This window comes from Athene noctua, chromosome 1 (genome assembly GCF_965140245.1).
Source record: "Athene noctua chromosome 1, bAthNoc1.hap1.1, whole genome shotgun sequence".
NCBI lineage: Eukaryota > Metazoa > Chordata > Aves > Strigiformes > Strigidae > Athene > Athene noctua.
This window is the reverse complement of record NC_134037.1, coordinates 167918090-167939671: the sequence shown is the minus strand read 5'-3', so window position 1 is coordinate 167939671 and position 21582 is coordinate 167918090. Positions and strand designations below refer to the sequence as shown.

Sequence of the window (21582 nt, the reverse complement as noted above, 5' to 3'; positions counted from 1 at the left end):
CTGATTAGACAAGCTTGTAAATTCACCCGCAGTGTTGTATTCAGGTGAAAACCTTCTTGAAAAGGAGATGATTAGCATAGCTAATGGTGTTAAAACAGCACCACACAACTACCATAAAGCCCCCTTCTAGACAGCACTTGAGACCCAGAAGTCAGCAGAGGACACTGTCTTAAAGAAGTTCAGTTCTGTTCATCATTTGTCTAATTCTTTTACAATAACTCAATCAACTACCACAGTAAGCCTGCAAAAGAAAAAAGGTCTCAGCTTGTCATATTACTGTACACCATATAAAATGGGGGTGGCCATTAACTTTTTTTTCCTTTTAAGTTCCACTTAATTTTGTCACTAGTTGCTAAATTTGTTCCATGCAGTCTTTTCTACCTTCCTGCTAGTCATTATCCAGCAATTTTTCCCTTTACCTTCTGTGTGTGTTGGTTTAAGCCCTGCCGGAACCGGAGACCACATTGCCATTGCCCCTCCCCCACCCTCGGACACAAGCAGAGCACAAACCCCGGGTTAAAATAAGAAGAAATTTAATACAACAGTGTGATAAACAATCTGAACAACAACAGTAGCAATGATAACAACAGTAAACAGTAATAACAGTGAACAAAAGATATACAGAGGAATACCGCAATGGTTACGGACAGCCCGCCGTGTGCTCCCGGCCACCAAAGCCACAAAGGAAAGAGTTCCCGCGCTCCCTCGCCAGACCTGACTTCAGCATGGTATGAATAACCCGCCTGTAGATCCCTTCCCCCTCTCTGCTAGGGAAACTTAACCCTATCCTAGCTGAACCAGGACACTGTGTTAGAAGAGCTATGAATGGGAAGAACATTTCCAACCCAGGTACGTACCTTCCATAGAAACATGTAAGGAGCATGGGAGAATCTGATGCACCCATCACAACTTTAAACAATTCTGTTTCCTTTATTCTGATCTGCCCCCCCCCCCTTTTTTTTTTTAAACAGTAACTCCTCAAGGTGAAATTGCCTTTCCCTGCTTTTGTAATAAGACAAGGGCCTCCTAGGGTCAGTTAGAGGATTCCTAAGTCTACTGAAATATGAATAAACTATGAATAAAATAAATAGAAAATACTCTATAGGCTGTGCAAACAGAAGGATGAGTTTACACTGGTCTTCAAAAATATCCACAAAGATCACAACATGCTATTTCAGTAGTTTCTGGAGTTTGTAATCTTTCTAAACTGTTTTTCAACAGTGGAAAGCAGTAGCAACCTCAGACACCATCTCTTTCATAGAAATGGAGTAAGTGGAACTTGAAAAGACACTCGTGTAATTAGGAAAGGGGCTTAACCAAACTGAAAAGGCCACTTCACAACATTTATTTTATGGTAAGGGGTAGTAACTGAAAAATTGAAAATTATTACTTAATTGACTCTTTCACAAGCTGCCAAGGGTATCACCTTCACTGAAGTTAGAGGTGTATTACTATCATACTAACATTCTGAAGAAATAATGAACTATGCAAACAGACTGCTGTAATCTCTATCTATAATAGTAAATGGATCCAAATCTGGGCAGTTTCTCCCGCTACAACTGAAATTCCTGCTCCCTCTCTCAGTTGACATGGACTGAGTTCGTTCTGGAGTTTAATTAGACAGTCATTATCAAAATGGGGTGGGGGGAAACCACAGAGGTGAACACACCCTAGTTATTCCCAGACCTCATCTGACAGTGGAAAAAGGGGATATAAACCTGGATGTCTCATCTAGACTAGATCCAAGACAATATACAGAACCCCATATTAAATTCCACAATAAAAAGTGCAAAACCTGTTCCACAGAAACAAATGGTCTACTTCAAAATTGTAACACCACAACTGCAACACATCATTTGCTCACCTTCTCAGTGGCATAGCTCCATAAGCCAACTGTGTGGGAAACATTTGCATCTATTTGAGCCCTATCACAGCAGCCTTCTATTCTTTGTAAGACTTCCAAACAACTCAAAAATACCCAACAATCCAAAGCTCCAGGAGGAACAGAGACCTGAAGATGAACAGATAAAATTAACTGGGAAATAAACATTAATCAGATGAGAAAATACTTTGGCAAAATACTTTTCTTGATACAATGTAGCAGAGCCTCTTGAAAGATCTTAAAGAATACACAAAAGACAAGCCAACTCTTGCTACTTCTTGAATAATTCATATAAATCAGTTCATGAAACAAGGACAGCTAAGCAAATAAACAGTGATTATATTAACTAGATTTGATACATTCACCAAGATGAAAGAGAAGAAGAGGACTAATAGGTACTAGTACTTAGAAAAAATCCCAAAATTTGGAAACAAAGCCTAAGGAAAGCAGAGTTATGAAAAATTTCTGTAAATTTACTACTACTTTCCTAAGGAGACATCAGATCTGAGACTGAAATTAAAAGTACACTAAGAGTAGATTAATAAACCTGAAAAAATAAATTAGTCTAAGTTTCCTTCACAACAGTAAGTCTGTTAATCAAAGGATAAGACATCTGTCATGAACAACTAATTAAATAATGGAGATAAAACCAAAAAAGGACCAAGAAGGGATTATCAGTCAGGACATGATAGAAAAAGACAGGAGAATCTGATACTAGAATATTTTAAGAATCAAGATAACTAAAGATCTGGAACATATCACAATAATTGTGTCTCAAAATCCAGTTCATAAACAATGCAAAAATTTTCCTTTTACAAAGACTACGAAGTCTTGAAACCCATAATAAACTAATAATTAGTATACTTATATAATTATGATTTAATATAATAACTAATAATTACTAATAAGGTAATTAACTAATGTGACAGGAAAGTTCAACACGCAAGCACAATGCATTTGAAAAAAAAAAAAAAAAAAAGATCTGAAAAAATTTTCAGGAAGAGAAAGATCATAGGAACAGAGTAGTTTAGATTTCCGCTATGTCTTCAGTGGTGTCAAGCCACATTAAAAGGTTTGCCTGTATTAAGAAAAAGGGTCACACCAGGAATAACTACATGGTATGCACAGGTCAGTGTCACTGTCTCACTGCCTAAACACCTGCACTCAGTCTGGATCACCCCATCAAAACAGAAATATCAGAAGTAAGAGACAGTGCAGAGGAGAGCCTCAAACGCTGGAAGCACAGGGCAGACTTGGAGTAGAGCAAAAGAGGAATTGCAGGTCATTCAGATATTTAAAAGGCTACATGTATTTGTTTTGGAAAGAAAAAGCAACCATAAAACACATACAAAAAACATACTATCTGTGGGAATTACATGTTAGTTTTAGAATACATGAAGGTGTCAGCAATGCATCTGAAGTAGATTTTCTGTTTTTAAATGTAGATGAACAGATGGAAATTATGGAACTTGCTACCACAATGTCAGACAGGCAAAAGTTAGCAGCTACTGTTATAATAGCACAGATGAAACTAAGAGAGAAGCAGACACCCACGGGATTAAGGATATGGATGAGTCACAAGGTGAAATCCAGAAATATTCTCACACACACTACACTGTTCTTAAAGATGTATTTCAATTCACATGCATGGTCGTACATGGATGATTATTAGTGTACAACATCCCAGATAAAGCCTCTTTAGAGGATTAAAAACCACCAGCAGAAACTGAAGTATGGAGGGAGGAGGGGTAAGGCATGGAGGCATGCAACATGACAAAGAGCTTTGAGCACTGTCACTCGTTTCCATCTCTTTCTTCTGTCACCGCATGAGCGCCAGACACACATGCATAACACAGAAGAGCATTAGCAGGCACCAAAAAGAATCACAGTAAGAACCACAAAAGGCAATCAAAGCAGCATCCAACTGGCATGGCAGTAAGAAGTCCTACTGTAGATATTGTTTCTAATTCAGAACTGGTTTTTGTTACAGACTACTAGCCTGCATAGTAGCACATTAACCACTCTGCATTATTTTCTTCAATATGATACTGTTATAGATTTAAATAATGGGAAATACAGTTCAAGAGACTGGTAATAAATCCAGGGAAGAAGCAGACAAATTATCTACCATCTTAAGAAGGTAACTTTCCAGGTGAAAACTAGAATAGTTTAACTAAATACAGGTTTGGTTTCCAGATGTGATGTCTCCAAAATTTCCTTCCAAAGACATCCTCATGATGAAACATTCAGCTGTAACACTGTTACAATTTGTTATTACAGCATCATTTTGATAACTCACAGCCAGTGCTTACTGTATTCTGGTCACCAACATCTCAACTTTAAAAATCGTTAGATCATCATTGAATAAAATCATTCACATAATGGAATATATTACAATGACTCACTTCTAATAGCTTGAGTTCTTGCACACAGTTGTGAAGAAGCTCCAGTGCTCGCTGGGAAACCTCCCATGGCCTCTGCAGGAAGATTAATAATGTGCACTGGCGAGAAAATAGGTAACTACGCAAGTCCAGTAGAGTAGCTTCTTGATTCTGAATTAGCTCTCTCTTCTCCATGTCTATTGGTTTTCGGAGAATTAAACCATTCCAGCTCCTCACTGGCTGGCAAAAAAATGTCAGCCAGTTTGCACCATCTAAGCAAATAAAAGTTAATATCCAACAATCAACCACTGCTTTCTATCAAAGCTGCTTCCTCCTCCCCCCAGAGGTTGCAAGCTGGCTTATTCTCTCTAAAGTTTATCATACCGATAATTGGCTTAACATTCTAACTTCAAAACCAAAACCAAAAAACCCAGCAGAACTTCCACAGTTAATTAGATAACTGAATTTCAGAACATTCAAACACTACTGGCATTTTGTCTTATTAGGCATATTCGTTATTTGTATAGTGGCAATGAGTTGTAATGTATTTCTTAGCAGTTAAGCCCACCTGAAGTTCAAAACAAACAAGCTTTATCCAGCTATCATGGATAGATGTGTCCCCATTTTCAAATACAGCATCAGGTTCAGTCAGGGCAAATGTATTTCACTGCAATTACTCCCACACTATATTTTTACAAGATTCATAACACACACCTGATTATAACTGTTCCATAACAACATATGCTTTAGCTCATGAAAACAGTTTAAAGTTATTCAATACTTCTTGCGCAGTAATTTTTCTTGATCTTGAGTAGTGCAGATTAAGCACATATTTCTACTCAGTTTTGCAGCGATTATGTAATGTGAGGCAAAATTGAATGCGTTTCTCCAGGAAGCTCTTTATTGAATAACTTAGAAGTGAGCTGTGAAAACAGAACTGTATCTCAGCCAGATCAATACTTGGGTAATTATAGAGTTTCACGGCTCCCTTTGTAATGATCATAGAGTAAAAGCAAAACGCAGGTTTTCATTAAAAATTGCTTCTAAGCCTCAGAGATTAAAAACAAAACTTTCATAGACTATAACTGACGTTAAGTTTGCATACAGCATAAAACAACAGCACAGACTGTGTAGTGCATCTTCACTGCAACATACCATCCTTCTCCCATGTACACATATAGAACCCAAACCACTGGGCTGTTTAATGGAAGCATAGTGAAGAAATTAAGACACTCAACATTTAAGACACTTACCACCAGCCCCAAAGTTGACAACATATTGAGAAAACAAGGCATCCAGTTCATCATACTGCACTAGCGCATCCTCAAATTGCTGCAGCATCTCAAACACAAAGGCCAGTTCTTCCTTTTGACACACAAGCAATACAAGGAGCATGTTACTGTTATTAGTCATGTCTGGTACTACCGCTTGCCGCCATCCATACACAGACCTCCGGGAACAACTACTCCCAACATTCTTTACCTTCCAGTGTTCACACATACAGGAAAACCTGCCATTGTAGCAGATGTACCATTTCTTCCTAACACAGGGAGGCTCACAAAAGGAGATTAAGTCATACAGCTATGCCAGTAAACTCTGTTGTGTATCCAGATCCTGATTCACTAGCAGATAATTGTTCATACATCTATTAAAAGTTGGAGTTTAAAAAAAAATAAATTGCTGAAGCCTCATTTCCCATAACAGTAATAATTTTTTCCCCCTCTGTTTACACTGTGAAGGCACCAATTGCAGTATTAATAAAGGTTCAGTTGTGAACAGAAAAGAGAGCCAAAGTGGTAAGTAGAAAAAGTCTGCGAATTAGGTATATCATATGCAAGAGGTAGTGCATAAAGTCAAATGAGATATGAAGATGAGGTGGAATTGGTGTGGAGAACAGCACTGTACAGGATCCAGAAAACTCAAAAGGAATGAAGACCTCTAATTCTATTGAGAGTTTCTTGCTTTTTTTTCTATACCAGCTAAAAAAAAGACACACTTAGAAATACAAAGACAATTGAATCCAAGGCATTTTCTACATGGGGTATTTCAAAATAAACATTTTTCTAAAAATCACCTCTGTACATACCGATAATAACCCAATGAAAGAAAGCATAGCAACATTCATGCTAAATGCCTATTACAGATTTGAGTGTCTTTGCACAAGCACAGTAATGGGACATTTACCCAAAATTCAACAGTAAACTACTAAAACACTTTCTAGAAGCAATTTGTTTGCCTCAGCTGAGGTTCATAAAACTTTGACAAGCCTGAAAAGATTTGGCTTCTGTAATAGCACTGTATTACAACAATGCAAACAAGACCTAAAAATGCTGCTTTTATAGCTGTCTTCCTATTTCCTGCCACAACCAAAAGAATCACAAACTTCAAAGAATGAGCAGAACATTATACACACCAGAAAGCCAACTACGACAAAAAAGAAAGCCATTATTAAAACTAGGACTTAAGTTCTTTCTTCAGTAAAAACAGGCTCTTACCTGGACCATGAAATACTCGCAGAAGCTCCACCCTGGCTCAGTCCTTTTCTCTCTCAAAGTTCTCATGTCATCTTCAAACTTGCCTAAGTTTTTGGTAAAAGACATGAGAAGCAATGTCCTGAGTTTGGTCAGGAAGGCATTCCAAGATTCCTGAGAACGGGAAGAGTCTTTCAAAGGGTCAGAAAGTACCACACATCTGTAAAGAGATTGTCAAAAATTACTTCTGAGGAGGTAAACATAAAATTCACATATAAATGTGCAGTTGAATACTGTGCATACCTGACAGATTCAGAGTGAATAAACTTTAGTTTTTCATTCAACACTAATCAGAGGAAAAAACCCAAAGTTGAGGGTTATCCTTGTCTGTTTGGGGCTGGTTATGTTGGGGTTTGAGGGGTTTTTTTTGGTTGAGTGGGTTTTGGTAGCTTTTTAAAAACTTTTTCATGTATGTTTAAGTCTGTCACAGAGTTTTTGAGAAGAGTTAAGCGTTTTCCACAAAATGAGTACTATGAAGTAGAGTGTTTTTGAAGCAAATAGTGGATACATTATTTCAATTACTTAAACATAAGTAATACTGTAGCTATCCAAGAAAACAGTCTGCTTAGCAATACAAATCAGCAGAATAATCATAGTTATTCCTGGCAAGGATTATGTAATATACAAATTAAGATCCATTAGATCACATATAGTTAGTTTTTCCTAAGTCACTTAAAATAATCCTCCATAATATATTCTTACAGTATCTCAATATGTTTTTACACATCCTATGTGCTAAAACTCCCACTGCTTTTCTCAGAAAATAAATAAAGAGATCCCATTAATTCATAAATAAATCAGTCTTTTTTAGAGCATTTTCTTCCCTCAGTTTTTCCATCATAATTTAGTAACATTCAAAAAACTACTAGTATCTCTAAAGGCAGGAAAATTTCTCATCCAAGTAAAACACCATTTCTGGTTAGAAAAGTAATCTTATCCCATGGCAAAATGATTAAACGAAGTCAGTCAACCAGTTAGAAACCAAAAGAAGTTGAATCAGAGCTGTTCAAACTATTTGCCCAAATAATCCTGTAATATATCAAACACTGTCTAGGTACAAAGAAAGTGGTACAAAGAAAGTGCTGCCAATGTACAGCATGGTATAACATGCTGACCTGCCAGTCACTGTCAGCTCACACCAAGGTACAGAGTAAGTGCTTCCATCTACTCTTTTGAACTTTAAATGTTTACCCCGTCACTCATTTTCAGGGGGAAAAAGCTTCTGTTTAAAGTTAACTCTTAAGGTTAAAAGAAAAAAAATGTAATATGTAACATGCAGTGCAATGTTTCAGAATGAGGAAAACAACATTTGCGTATTTTGTTGACTTCAATGAGAACAGAAAGTTTCCTATATTCATTATTATTTTCCTTAGAATAAAAACATCTGAAAAAAAGTCAATTATGTCATAGCAGAAAGGTGATTAAGTGAAAAGGCAGAAAGTACAATGGTAAAAAATAGGCCCTGCTGGGTTCATATTCCCCTCTCACCTGACTCCCACTAACTTTAATTCTGGTAACACTTTTGCAAGCACTTAAGCAAACAAAAAGCCCTGAAGTTTTAAAAAAATATTACCACACTGTTCCTCTTAAACCTCTCCTAGCCAGTAGGAGATACTTGAAAGTTTTTTTGAACACATTTCAAAGTCACCACAAATTCAGGAAGAACTGAAAATAAACTCCTCCCTTTATTGCTTGTGTCAGTCATCTTCAAAGCATAGGTCTTATGGTGCCACCAGTTTGAATGCTGGACATCAAGGAAAGTCCTTAAATGAGCAAGGAACCTGTTACACAGGGAGTTGAGTTTTTAAATCAGCACACTAGCCAAAAGGTTAAAACGTTTGCAGATAAAAGAATGTTTACCTGTCACTTTGTTTGTTACAGAAGTCATTTCTTATTTTATCTACTATAGAGGTTCGGGGAAGGATATTTGTTTTGTTCTTTTTCTTGGCATCACTCTCAACTACCACAATTAGCCAGTCCACTGAGTTGTGAGCTTTAAGAACATTCTGCCACTTGGTGATGTCATCCTTTACTGTAGTTTTGTACACTTCCGTATCCTGGGATGAGAAGTGGTGAATCATCAAATCAAACAGACATTCTGAACAATTTCAAAAGGCAAATTTTGTTCCAACATAAGACAAACAGAAAGATATATCAAATATAATTATGGACAGTAAGTTCACTTACTGAAAGAAATCAAATGAGAAAGTATAGTAAGGTTATAATCTTTGAATTTAATTTATTTTGTTTAACGGTAAATAAATTCTAGTATTTGGTAAACTATCATTCTTTAGATTACTGAAATTAAGATTTTTAAACATAATCTAATTTTTACACATTCTTGAACTTCACAACAAAAATGTTTGAAATTACAGAGCTGAACTATTTTATTCTCACATAGTAACAGAAGTGTGATATTTGTGCCTTCTAACACTGCTCAAATCTCAGTCTGTTTAAAAGCTTTTTTATAAAAATTTAAAAAACACAGAAGCGTTTTTTGGCACTTTTTTGGCTTCTGCGTTGGTTTTAAACAGATCAATTTAGACAACTCTTAGGGGTGTTCTGAATATTTTTTGATTGGTCACAGATCAGATGTCACCTTTGCCCTCCAACTGGGTAATTAATTCATAACAGAGGCGAACCAAAAAGCAGTGAACTGTAGATAAACAGGATTAAGACATTCCAAATCTTGTTCGGTTTAGATTGCTGACATGTACTAATACCTGACACATATGGAAGATGAGCTAAAGAAAAAACATGTATCTTAAGATTTAACCTTATGAATGGGTAACTGAAATACTCTGGCAACATTTCTGTATCATGAAGCAAGTGTGTTGTACTGCAGTAACACTTGGATCCTGGGCTTTTTCATGACAATGTACTGAAAATAGATTATTCAAAAGCTTGTCCTCTTAGTATCAAGTAATATTACAAAGAAATACCGCTTATTGCAAAAAGTACTCAAGCTGATTAAGTTTTGTTTCCAATAATATTGGGTACGCATGCTTATACAATGAAGACTTAATTGTTCAAGTAAGCGTGAAAAGCAAATGAAAAATACCAGAGAACACAAGCAGAAAGTAAAAATCACTTCACTTATAAATCTGATTAATCAGTTTTTCCCAATATTTTCCTAATACTTACACAACATTCTGTCCAATAAATATGAAGAAAGGGAAAAGTCAAAAGGGCCTTATTCCCTTCTTTGGGTAGTAGCTCCTCTTTAAATTGAACAAAGTTAGATTCTAGATGAATCATCTTCGGAGCACGGCCATAAGACCTACAAAGTTTAAAAACTGAAATCAGTGGACGAGACATACATAGCAGACTACAAAAATGAACATGTATTTTTGGGAAGAAGAATAAACTGAAATACTCTGGTATTTGAAACTCACAAATTACACTTACTGCAGTTTGTATAAAGTTAACCAAAATTTGGTATCATTTGAAATGAGATAGATGATTCCTTTTTGCAAAAACAGGAGCTAGAAGCTTTTCAGCTTTCATTACAAGATTGTCTGTATCTCTAGGACCTCTAAAAGTACAAAATTCCAAATAAGAAAATTCCCAGAATTTTTTTCTTCAATCAGAAAACAGTGTGCCATATCAAACTTTTTGCAGGAAAGTACATCTAATTCCACATAAATTCTACCTATGTTCTCATTAAGAAGAAAGCACGTCACTTTCAGAACATGGCTGCCAAAGCACATCAAAGTACACACCAAGACAAACTCACAAACCAAAAAATCAAAAAGAGAAGCACAGCATTACTATAATTTTTCTTTAGGTGAAGGCAAACACAGCTGAGTGGAAATGATCATCCTGAATAACCTTCACCTAAGTTCTCTTTTCCTCAAGTCAGTCGCTATATTGAACTCAATTTACGGTAAGAGCTTCTCAGAGCACAAGAAACACACACTTTCCCAAGTTTTGAAGCACACACAGAAATAGTATCACAGAATAAAATGTAAATTTACCTTCTCCATTCCATGGGCTCTCTAGGAAGCTGCTGAGAAAGTGTAGGATATAAGGAAGTAAATAAATTCTGATCTCCAGCACCTGAAAGTGAAAGACATTAATCTATTATCATCTGCAAATTATAGAAAAGAGATTAATAAACTATACTATTAATGGTTTATTCCTTCAATAAAAAGATGTAATTTTGTCTGCTATGTGGAAACTGGAGCCTATCACCGAACTAGACTTTAAATCGCACACTCTCACAACCTAATACAACACTTTTAACAAGACACATAATACATGTACTGTTTTAATTTCCTGTTATGACTCTCCACATAGCTATATAATCCATATACCGAAGAGAGTAACATTCATAAACAATCAGCTCCTTAGGTGGACTCACTGGCTAAACAAAGTATATTTAAAAAACCTGTGAAAACTAAATTCTTGAGACCAGAAGACTCATTAGACAGTGTTTCACATCCCTTGTATAGCTGGGCCTACCATGAAAAAATTAGTATTAGTATGTGCTGTGCTTTACTGGGTTTGATTCCTCTCTCGCCATTATTCTGAGGCTGCTGTTAATACGAAGCAGCTCCATGACCACCATGATGTTGTTGCTGCCTTCAGAAACACCAGGTCTGTTCAACGTGGTGCAGGTCCCCTGGAGCTAGCTCTACACTGTCACACAGATGTGTGGTCAGGCTTAATTCATTTGAGCTGCATGAAATGCAACACCACTGGGGCAGCTACCTGTATACAAGATGGAACAAGCGTCTACCATAAGAAAAAAATATATTATCAATAGTCTATGAATATAAATTCTTAAATTCTGTACTTTTCCCTTGGGTACAGGGAGGACATGACAAGGAAGATACAAGCTTAAAGTAAGTTCTTCCAACTTCTGATGGCTGTCAGCATCTTTCATCAGAGAGCTGGTAAACTCTGGAACAAGGTACTTTGACAGACATGTTTGAATCCAAACTGACCAGTCAACCATACTACCTAATGCATAATACCCAAATAATCTTTTATGATACTTAAACAGAAAACATGTTATTTGACATCTGGCAAAAAGGTACATCCAAATGTGAAGGGAGTAAGACCAAAAGTATATTTGCCACTGCATTCAATCATAGTTCTAAAATCTGTTATGTCATGCTCACTCTCTAAATCTGGGAGAATGAGCTGGCCCATACTAGTTTAATGGTATCACTTATTAGACCTCCCATCTGCATGTTGCTCTGAGTTATTACAGCGATTGCTCCCTTCCCTTGTACTTCCTCCTTACTGCCTCATCTTTATCTGGCTGCATTTCCCTCTATCAGCAACTGCAATTTAGTTCTAAAAATTCCTTTATTTCCTACAATGGAGACTCTACTCCTGCCACTCCTCCCCTCACCCTGCCTTTCCCCAGGATGTCTTGAGCTGAAAAGCTACATTTTCCAATTAAGATTTTAAAGGGTATATAGGCAATTCTGATATTTCCTGGTAGTTTGCCATTTGTTTCCTTTTTACAATCATCTGCCATTGTACAGCCCAACCTGAACAGAAAGATGATCTTACCTTCCTGAAGAACTGGGAGCTACGGCTAGGGAAATACCCCACATCCTTTCTTCTCCTTCTCACCACGCAATCTCATCTCCTGGCACACATCCAGGCATTACTACCACAGTAGCATAGCACGCTTTAGTTTATCTTGGAAACCCTCTTCTAGTACGCTCACCTTTTCCCAATTTTCTTATATATTGTTTTGATTACCAGCCACTAGCATAATTCTATCACCACACAATAATTTTAAAAATTAAATTTTAGAAGTCTGATTAGCTGCCAAAACAAGAAAAAACAGCTCTCCTCATGTCTGACCACAATTGCTATTATTCAATGATAGCATTTCCTAGAATAGTTAAAAAATAAAATACAAACAAAAAAGCCCACTCTGCTATTAGTGCTTTAGCCTCAAGTCTCCAGAAAACACTTTATTCTTGACTCTTCACCTTCATCTTGTTCTGTCCAAATTAAGTGCACTGTACCGAATCTTATTTAAGACTATAAACGAATGTCTAAAATGAATACCGAAACAAGTGTTAGTCATACTGTCAATGCTGTCTTATGCCAAGTTACAACATCCCTGTGAGCTAGGCCATGGAGAACAGTCTATTGATTTGCAAGTCATTACTGCTCATAGGAAGTGAAACACAGCTTAGTGATTTAGCAACAGCATGATGACCACATCAAAATGATAGCACATGAAGCTTGGAGCCCGATTGAAAGAATGAACCACGTATTTTACCTCTGGAGCGCAACAAAGTGCTCTTTCTGTACTGCACCTAAAAATCTAATATATGCCACAAAAGTTTCAGAATTCAACATCCTGAGTAAAAAAGACTGCTCCAGAATACGAAGGAACTACTAAATGATAATGTTTAGGCACCTTGCTATTCCAGAGAACCACATCATATTATCAGCTTAAGAAAGGTACATTCCTTTTAAAACCAGTCAAATTTTCCTCCTGCATTGGTTTTGAGGGCATATAAAATACACGTAAGAATGTGTTTTATGATCAGGGCACCTAGGATTAGAAGAAAAGGGAGAACAGATCTTCAATGCAAAATACCTCAGCTATCTTTTGAACACAGACCAAATGCTGCTACCATGTGTTACAAACACCCAAAGGGTTATAACGTTTCAGGTTCTGCTCTACTAGACCCTGTAATCAGCATGTTTGAACTACGCAAGTCAAGAAAACTAAAAATTAAGTTATCAGCAGGCAACACTAGCACAGCACAGACATAGGACAAACATCAGTAGTAAGGACTTGTAAGGACCATAAGACTGGCAAGATGCATATTAAATTGTTAACTGCTTGCTACTGGACTGCAGGGAAGGAGGGGAACACCTCACAGCAAGTAGACAAGTATGAGCACAACCTTCACAAATAACAGAACAAAAAGTCCTGAAAGATCACTCTAGTTTTGGAGTGATGTTGTGCAAGATTCCTATGACTCAAGACCTTAAGCAGGGTAGAAGTCTCACTCTCTTCTGTATATATGCCTCTGAAGCATTAGTAGTTGCTGCATCCATTATGTACTTTCCAAAATATTCAATAAATTAAAAAAGGTTAAAAAAAAAGCAAAATAAAAAAAAAAGGATAAAAAAAGGAAAAAAGAAAAAAACCCCAAGAAACCCAACCACACCACTACAGAAAATTTTGCTTGCATCTGATTAAATTCTATGAATTTGGAATTAAATATTCCAAACATAAGTAACCCTCGAATTCAAACTTAAAGCAAACCCCAAAAGTCTGCACAAATGTCAGAATTGCTTCAAAGACTTTGTTGTAGGTTTTTTGTCAGGGTTTTTCTGAGGTGGGGGTATAGGGGTGCTGGTGTTTGTTTTGGCTGGGGTAATTTTTGTTGGTTGGTTGTTTTGGGAGTTTTGTTCTGTAGTTTTAGAAAGAATCACAAAAACAAATTGACAGACTAATATGGCCAGATGCCTAAGCACAACTGTATCACAGCAAATTCATTTCAGTGGATGAGTCTCAACACTAAACCCTCACTCAAAGGATTCTCAGTACTGGAGGAAAGCCGCTCCTAGCCAAAGTATAAAGAATGATCAGATACAGCTGAAAAGTAGAAGGAAGGATGTGCGTACATGGGAAAGAAAAGTAATTCTGGAATCCTACTATAACTAAAACAAAGCAGCCTTCTAGCAAAAGGTTTTCTTTAGAATCATCAGAATAAAATAAGACCTAAATATCCAATAGAGACAATAACTAGGGAGTAACATTAAAATGTCATCCTTTACCACTTAAAACACAGTAAGAAATGCACATCTTAATAATTATTCTATAAACAATATTAAGCTAATCAGATTTAATAGATTTAACTACATGTATTTTGTACTATTTTAAAATATAGTCTACAACTTCTCTAATTTCTATTATGAATTTAATAAATATTTTCCATTCTTCTATTTTAATACTTGATTTAATTTTTTTAGAAAAAAATGTATAGGAAAAAAATTCTAATCCATAGCCTCTGGAGCACCTACCTCAGCTTTTACACCATGTATGTCTGAATTAATTTATTCCCCATCTGGATGCCAATACACAACAAATGAAGAATTACTGTGTTTTTTCTGTAAGTGATGTCACGCCAAGTATAGGGTGGTTTTGTATGTGAAGTGGTAACACTTATTTTCACTAACAAAATAATAGAAAGCAGTAATGTTCAAATGATATACATTAGAAAGAAACACTTCTGGAGAAAGGGAAGGAGAAAGCACATTTCCTCTCTTTCCACATTACAAAGTTCAGAAAGTATGCCCTTTGCCATTTATCTAAACACTTCACAAACAAATTAAGACAAAGAGGCATCTATCCAGAAATCAAATGCAAACTAAACAGCAGAACCTTAAAAGGGTTTTACAATAAGCCGAAATCAAACACTGAATCAGACAGCGCAAGTTAAGGTTTCTATGACCTTCAAAGACTTGATGTCCACCAAATTGACATCCAAAATGTTAAGATGGCCAGGTCAGGCAAAAGACGAACGAAATTTACTCAAATGAGTCTTGATTATGAACCTGGCTGTAAAAACTGATTACATAAACCAAGTAAAGAACATCTATATCTTTTGTTCAAGGACAGGCTGTCTCTCTACATAGCAGCTCATAACCATAAACCTAATCCTGGGGAAAAATTCTGAAAATTATGCTAGCCAAGAACAGAGACAGGCATCTAATACCAAAACACTTCTTGTTTAGGTTACAGCATAAAGCAAAGGTGACTGAGTTTCCTAGCAAATACAGCTTCAAAAGACCACATGAACATTCAAAGTACTAATTTTTAAAATTTTATGCCATTGGTCCCATATTTTCTTTTTTCCATTCATTCCACATTGTCTTTCTCCCTGACATTTTGGTAAATCAAGTCAGTGCAGCCACCCTCCCTTCTCTCTACCCCTGTCTAGGACACTTACTCTGCTGCAGATCTGTACAGGAAGGATATAAGAACCATAATGACACCTTACCAGGGCTTGCAAGAGGACAACATGCTCTTTGTAGAAGCTGTCTGATACAAAAGAACCATAAAATACCGACAGTTTTTAGTTTGATCTCTGCCTAAAAAAACACCAAAAAAGAATTTTTTTTTCTCTAACACTTTTCAATCTTCTTAATTTTTATAGGCTTTGTCACTCAATATCTGAATATCCCACAATTAATTTTTTTTCCTCTAGAGGAAATTATTCCAAGCCACTAACTACACAGGCAGTGTAAACTGAAAACTCCTCAGGTCAGATGACTGAAGCAGACAAATATTTTCCTTTGATACCAACGACAAACCCAGTCAACTGAGATAAAAGGTTTCAAATACCTTTAAAAGAGCTCAGTGCCAAGACTACACTTCAGGGTGGTTTTGCCTAGTTTTTATCCACAGGTATCAGTCACGGCTAACCACTGATCCCACTTATTTTTCCACTGGTAAAAAGTTCTGCTATAAATCTTTTTTTCATAATTCACTGGTCTATTATAAGTAGATCCAGCTTAAGTTTTGGAAGGCTAGTGAGATTTTAGTATTTGTTTCTTTTAAAGGTCCTTCTCCCCCCCCAACCCAGATTCGTGTTCAAAAAAGGTCTAAAAAACGAAACACAAGACAGCTTAATTGCTATATAAAAATCTTAGCTGATTCACTAGTAGTAGCCTGCAGAAGAAAACCCTTCTAGTAAAACTTTACATCTTCACTTACTGCTGCACCACTAAATCTGTAAAATAGGGGTTAACACTAACAAGAATATGCCACTGCTTCTCACAACGTATGTAACCAGATATTTAAGTATAGAATTATATTGGATCAACTACACAACAGTGGTGACTTAAAATGCAGACAGAAGTCCTGTTTGAGAACAGGGAAAATGCATTTATAGTATATACTTGCTTAAAGGGTCTCACTAGCAGCAAATCATTCTAATCACTTGGGCTACATGCCACTTCTTGTTGGCGCATTTTTTATTACATCTACCTACTAGTAACAGAACTTTTGAATCAAGCTCTTCCAGTTCTAGAACAGTATTCTTAACTGCAAGCATTTATTTTCACTCCAAAAAGATGTCAATTCTTCCCACCCCCCCCTTCACCTCTATTAACCTTTTCTGTTTATGCTGCTCTTGTAGATATTTGCAAACGTTTTCTATTCTTCAGCCTACAATGATTTTGCTGATGGTTTTGCTCTTGCTGTATCACAGCACATTCTGAACACGGACCAGATGAAAGCGATGCATCCTATTCTCTCCAAAGATTATATATAAAGTTCATTGTACTGACAGAGTCTTGACAGTGAGAAAAAATATGCACACACACAATATATAAACAGATACTACAAGCTTATAAGGAATATTCAACAACTGCATGAAGATAATTACAAAAGAATACCTTGGTAGAAAAGCTCTGAAAAACCTATTACTTCATTTAGCAGGACTGTCTTCAGTCTTCAACTTCCTCTGTCTATGGATAGACAGCTAATAATATAAGTGCAAACCAGCTACATAAAGACAAGTTCTTTCATCAGAACACTTGGTTGATATATATCTGCAAGAATACTAAAGTTCCAAAGACTTTCTCAAATTATAGTTTCAAATAGGACTCATGAGAAGGATGCAACGTTGTTTTGGTTTTCTAGGAAAGTAATCTGCATTGTTTTAAAGACTATGTCAAGTCAACATTGCAAAGAAACTACCCAAGTTTAAGATGTCTGATGCAAACACTCAACTTGCCTTTAAAAAAAAAATAATTAATAATGCTAAAATTAGTATTTCTACAGCAGTGAGAAAGCTAGAAGCTGACTCAAAATCCTTTGTAAACATACAAGGTCTGGTAGCAATGAAGATAAATTGCTGCAAACTTGAGACTTTTCAAGGTAATGTGCCAGAGAGAGTATAAACACACCTGGACAGTGAAACTCCCCATAGAGTTTACAGTCTAGTAACACCAACAGTATAAAAACATGATTCAAACTAATTTGGAATGGAATCGTCATACCACTCAGTCCTAACTGACAAGAATGATTTAATACTACACGGGATACTGCCATCTTGAGAAAAGCAAAAAAACCCATAAAGAAATAGCATCTTTCCATTAATATAATACTTTATACACGCTTACAAAATATGGTTGTCTGTCTACCTGGAGAAAACATCTCTGGAAGTTTTTGGTTAGACAGTTTGCCTCGTTGAATTCTATTAATCTAAACTCTCTATTAAAACTATGGGATTTTACCAGTAATACAAATACCATAAATACAAGGCTAATACATCTATATACAAATTCTGAGGACAAAATTATTAAGTTACTAATGTGAAGAGTCATGACAAAAACTGCATTTGCAATTTGGCATCAAATATACAAGCCACGTGGAATCTGCCATTTTTATTCTATAGGCTGAAGTCTATACATACATAAAGTGCTAAACTCAGGACTGTACCAGTACAGCAAATAACTACTGTTACAATACAGGCTAACTCACAGATTTGAAAGCATAAGTCTAACAAAGAAGCATTTCTTTCAGAGTACTGTCAAATTTTTATCAAGTAGATAAAAACATTTGTTTACAAAACATCTCTGGTATGCACAGGGTTGAAAAATAAGTTTAATTCCGAACAAAACTCACTCTTTGGTTCTCCCTTATTAAGGATGAACCCTAAGAGTTAACAACATTTATTTTATGATACAAATATTTATCTGACTATTAATCTAAACCTTAGAAAGGAAATACTTATGTTCTGAGACACAACCTTACTTAACCTCCACTCTTCCTGCATATAATGAAAAGCTAGCCATCCCCTTGCAGGTCTGTTTTCCTCTCATGTGCACCTGCTAGGTGGGGCAGTTACTCCAGACAACTCCCAACTGCCTGAAATCAGAACCACAAAACAAAAGATAAACTGTTATTTGTTGAACAGCTTCTAATACCTTGGCTTTGAATGTGTTTTCCAACAAACCAGTATCGAGCCAACAATTCTTGCCCTAGAAGGCCAAGCTTCACCTCCTCATAAATCTCCAACCAATATAATGCTTAGAAGAGCTTTCCTTCAAGTAAGTCATTTTTGTTGAGTACATTTGTTTGAAGTACTACAGTCTCCAAGTACTCCACTTTCACGGACAGAGAAAAAGGGAAACTAAACCAGCTAAAGCAAAACACATTCCCCATTAAAAGCAAATGTTTTAGTTTAAAAACGGTATCAAGTCACCCTTACTACACTCACCAGAGAGGTCATCTCTGAGCACTTTCACTCAGCCTATTTTTTAATTAGTTTGTCTCAGACCAAGCTGTTCTACTCCACACCAGTAAAGATACTACTGTCATACTTGTTCACAGCACCAGAAAGAATTCCTTTAGTCCAGGAGCAAGGCATACAAATGATACATAATGTTCACCTCATATTTCATTTGTAAGTATACTGCTACCATACTGTATAGTAGTAAGTCCAAAGCATTTTGCAAACATAACATATGCTCACTCACTACTTTATTGTAATATTTATTTTCAGCATCAGATTATTGGGCTTGACTGAAATCTGATGAAATTTAATGTTTGGAATTTTTTTAATTTCCTTGCACAAAGAGACAAGAGTTCTTTTTTGCATTTACTAACAAAAAAATCAAGCCTGAGGTAAAACTGCATGTACTTCAACAGACTGAAACTTATGTTACTTATTAAATCATACAGGAACAGTAAGGACTGACATGGACACACACCCCACCCCCAAACACTCCATTTTCAAATACAGAGTAAAGTCAGCAAACCTAAAAAGCAATCTGCCACAGCCTGAACAGTAGTGGTAACACCAACAAGGACGGCAACAATATCCTCCAGATGTTTCTGATATGTGCATTTTTCTGACTTTAAATCTGAAGTGAAATGGATTTCAAAAGTCTTGAAGTATGTAAGTACAGAAGATTCAATACAGATATCTCTGACTTCAATTTATGAACTGCATCCAAAAAAAAAGTTTAGGAAAGAAAAAAAACACATTTATAAAATAGTCTGAAGAAAAAATATAGACACACAGAGTTACGTAATTATATAGTTATGAGATTATAGCTGGATAATTTTTTCTAACTACCACTATCAGTTGAAGACCTTGATCATCAATGCTTGCTTTGTAATAACACATGCCTGTGAAAGTTTCACACACATAAAGCATTGCCAGCGTTCTACTGATAAAGTAGAAATATGCAGTTTGTTATGTCATTGATATATTTTTGACAGAGAACAAACAGCCACTGGTTACCTTTTATTTAAAAAAAAAAAAAAAAGCAGCAGAATTCTCTACACTGTTCTCGCTCACTTTTTTATAACAAGCATTATAAATGCAGTCAGAATAGAATAGACTAGACAATTTCACTTGGAAGAGACCTACAACAATCATCTAGTTCAACTTCCTCATCACTTTGGGGCTGACCAAAAGTCAAAGCATGTTATTATGGGCACTGTCCAAACACTTCGTAACACCAACAGGCTTGGGGCATCGACCACCTCCCTAGGCAGCATGCTCCAGTGTTTGACCACCCTCTCGGTAAAGAAACGCTTCCTTATGTCGAGTGTAGTTCACCTGTAGTGAACTTTGTGTGCAACTCTCTATACCTGTAAGAGCATGGGAGCTCACGTTTTACACCAGAACTGGCACCCACATGTCCCAGCTGCCTGCCTCTGACACCTGGAAGCACGAATTCATCGCTGGAACTACGCAATCCGGCTTGTTAAATGAACTGTCTCAGAGATGAAACCAAAGCCCAGCAGTTACAGATTAAATTATACTGTCAGCGGGAATCTATCCTCACCACAGAGGATGTCTTACTTCGTGACTTCTCTTACACAGAGCAAAACTACACAAAGCTCGCTGGCAATAAGTTCGGGGTTCGAGATTTATTGTCGTATTTGACTCTCTTCCCTTAAGCACCTGTAAACATGACGTCCGTTTTTATTATTTACTATAGCCCTGAAACATACAGAAACAGACCCAAGTTTGTCCACTTGCCATTAAAGGGGAGGGGGGGAAACCAGTAAAGAGGCAAAACCCGCCACCAGAGCCCCTGGCAGGCGCCGCGTCCCCCAGGGCCGAGCGCCGGCACCCAGAGCCGCGGGCAGCCCGGCACCTCCGCCAGGCCGCCCCCCCGCCCCGAACGGCCGCTCCCCGCCTCGCCCCTCTCCGGCCTTCCCCGCTAGGTCAGCGCCCCGCACAGCCCCCGGGCACCGCCCCGGGCCGCCCTCCGCCCGGGCCCCGAGCGGAGCACCGACCCGCGCCCCCCGCACCGCTCCGGACGGCCGTTGCTCCCGCCCCCCCCCCGCAGCGGCCGTTAACGCCCGTCCGCGCTCACAGGTCACGATGGGCTTGTTCTCCATGGTGTAGATCACCGGGGGCTTCTCCCTGCCCTCCTCCTCGGCGGCCGCCGCCGCGGCGGGGTCCATGAGCGGGCGGGGTCCTCAGCCCCGGCTCCCCCGCCCGCTCGGCGCCATGGAAACGCCGCCGCCGCCGCTCCCCCCCCCGCCGGGGGGCTGGGACGGGCCGCTCCGCCTCGGGGCCTGCTGGCGCGGCACCCCCCCCCCCCCGCCTCCCCCCACCCCCTTCCCCGCAGCGCCGCTCCGGAGGGGAAGGCGGCCGAGCTCATCCGCTTCCTGGATCACCGGCTGGGCATTACCGCTTCCGGGGAGCGCCGCCGCCGCCGGCCGCCGCCGCCCGGGCCCAGCGCGGCCGCACGGGGGTTAACCCGGAAAACGGGGCAAAGAAAGGGGAAGCGCGGGGCCGCGGCGCGCCTGCGCAGAGCG

The 21582-nt window shown here is 38.0% G+C and overlaps 1 protein-coding gene across 1 annotated transcript in view; it reads right to left on the bottom strand.

Annotated features, from left to right (window-relative positions):
* TRAPPC10 (trafficking protein particle complex subunit 10) overlaps positions 1-21345 on the bottom strand; it is a 45846-nt gene extending 24501 nt beyond the window's left edge. Inside the window, exons 1-8 of the mRNA XM_074904583.1 lie at positions 21135-21345; positions 10772-10853; positions 9939-10074; positions 8655-8851; positions 6759-6954; positions 5517-5628; positions 4288-4535; positions 1865-2011 (exon numbers count right to left, since the gene is read on the bottom strand). Of these exons, the coding sequence (XP_074760684.1) occupies positions 1865-2011; positions 4288-4535; positions 5517-5628; positions 6759-6954; positions 8655-8851; positions 9939-10074; positions 10772-10853; positions 21135-21225 (1209 nt within the window). The 5' untranslated portion in view covers positions 21226-21345. The remainder of the gene's footprint in view (positions 1-1864; positions 2012-4287; positions 4536-5516; positions 5629-6758; positions 6955-8654; positions 8852-9938; positions 10075-10771; positions 10854-21134) is intronic.
* Positions 21346-21582: the final 237 nt, after the last annotated feature.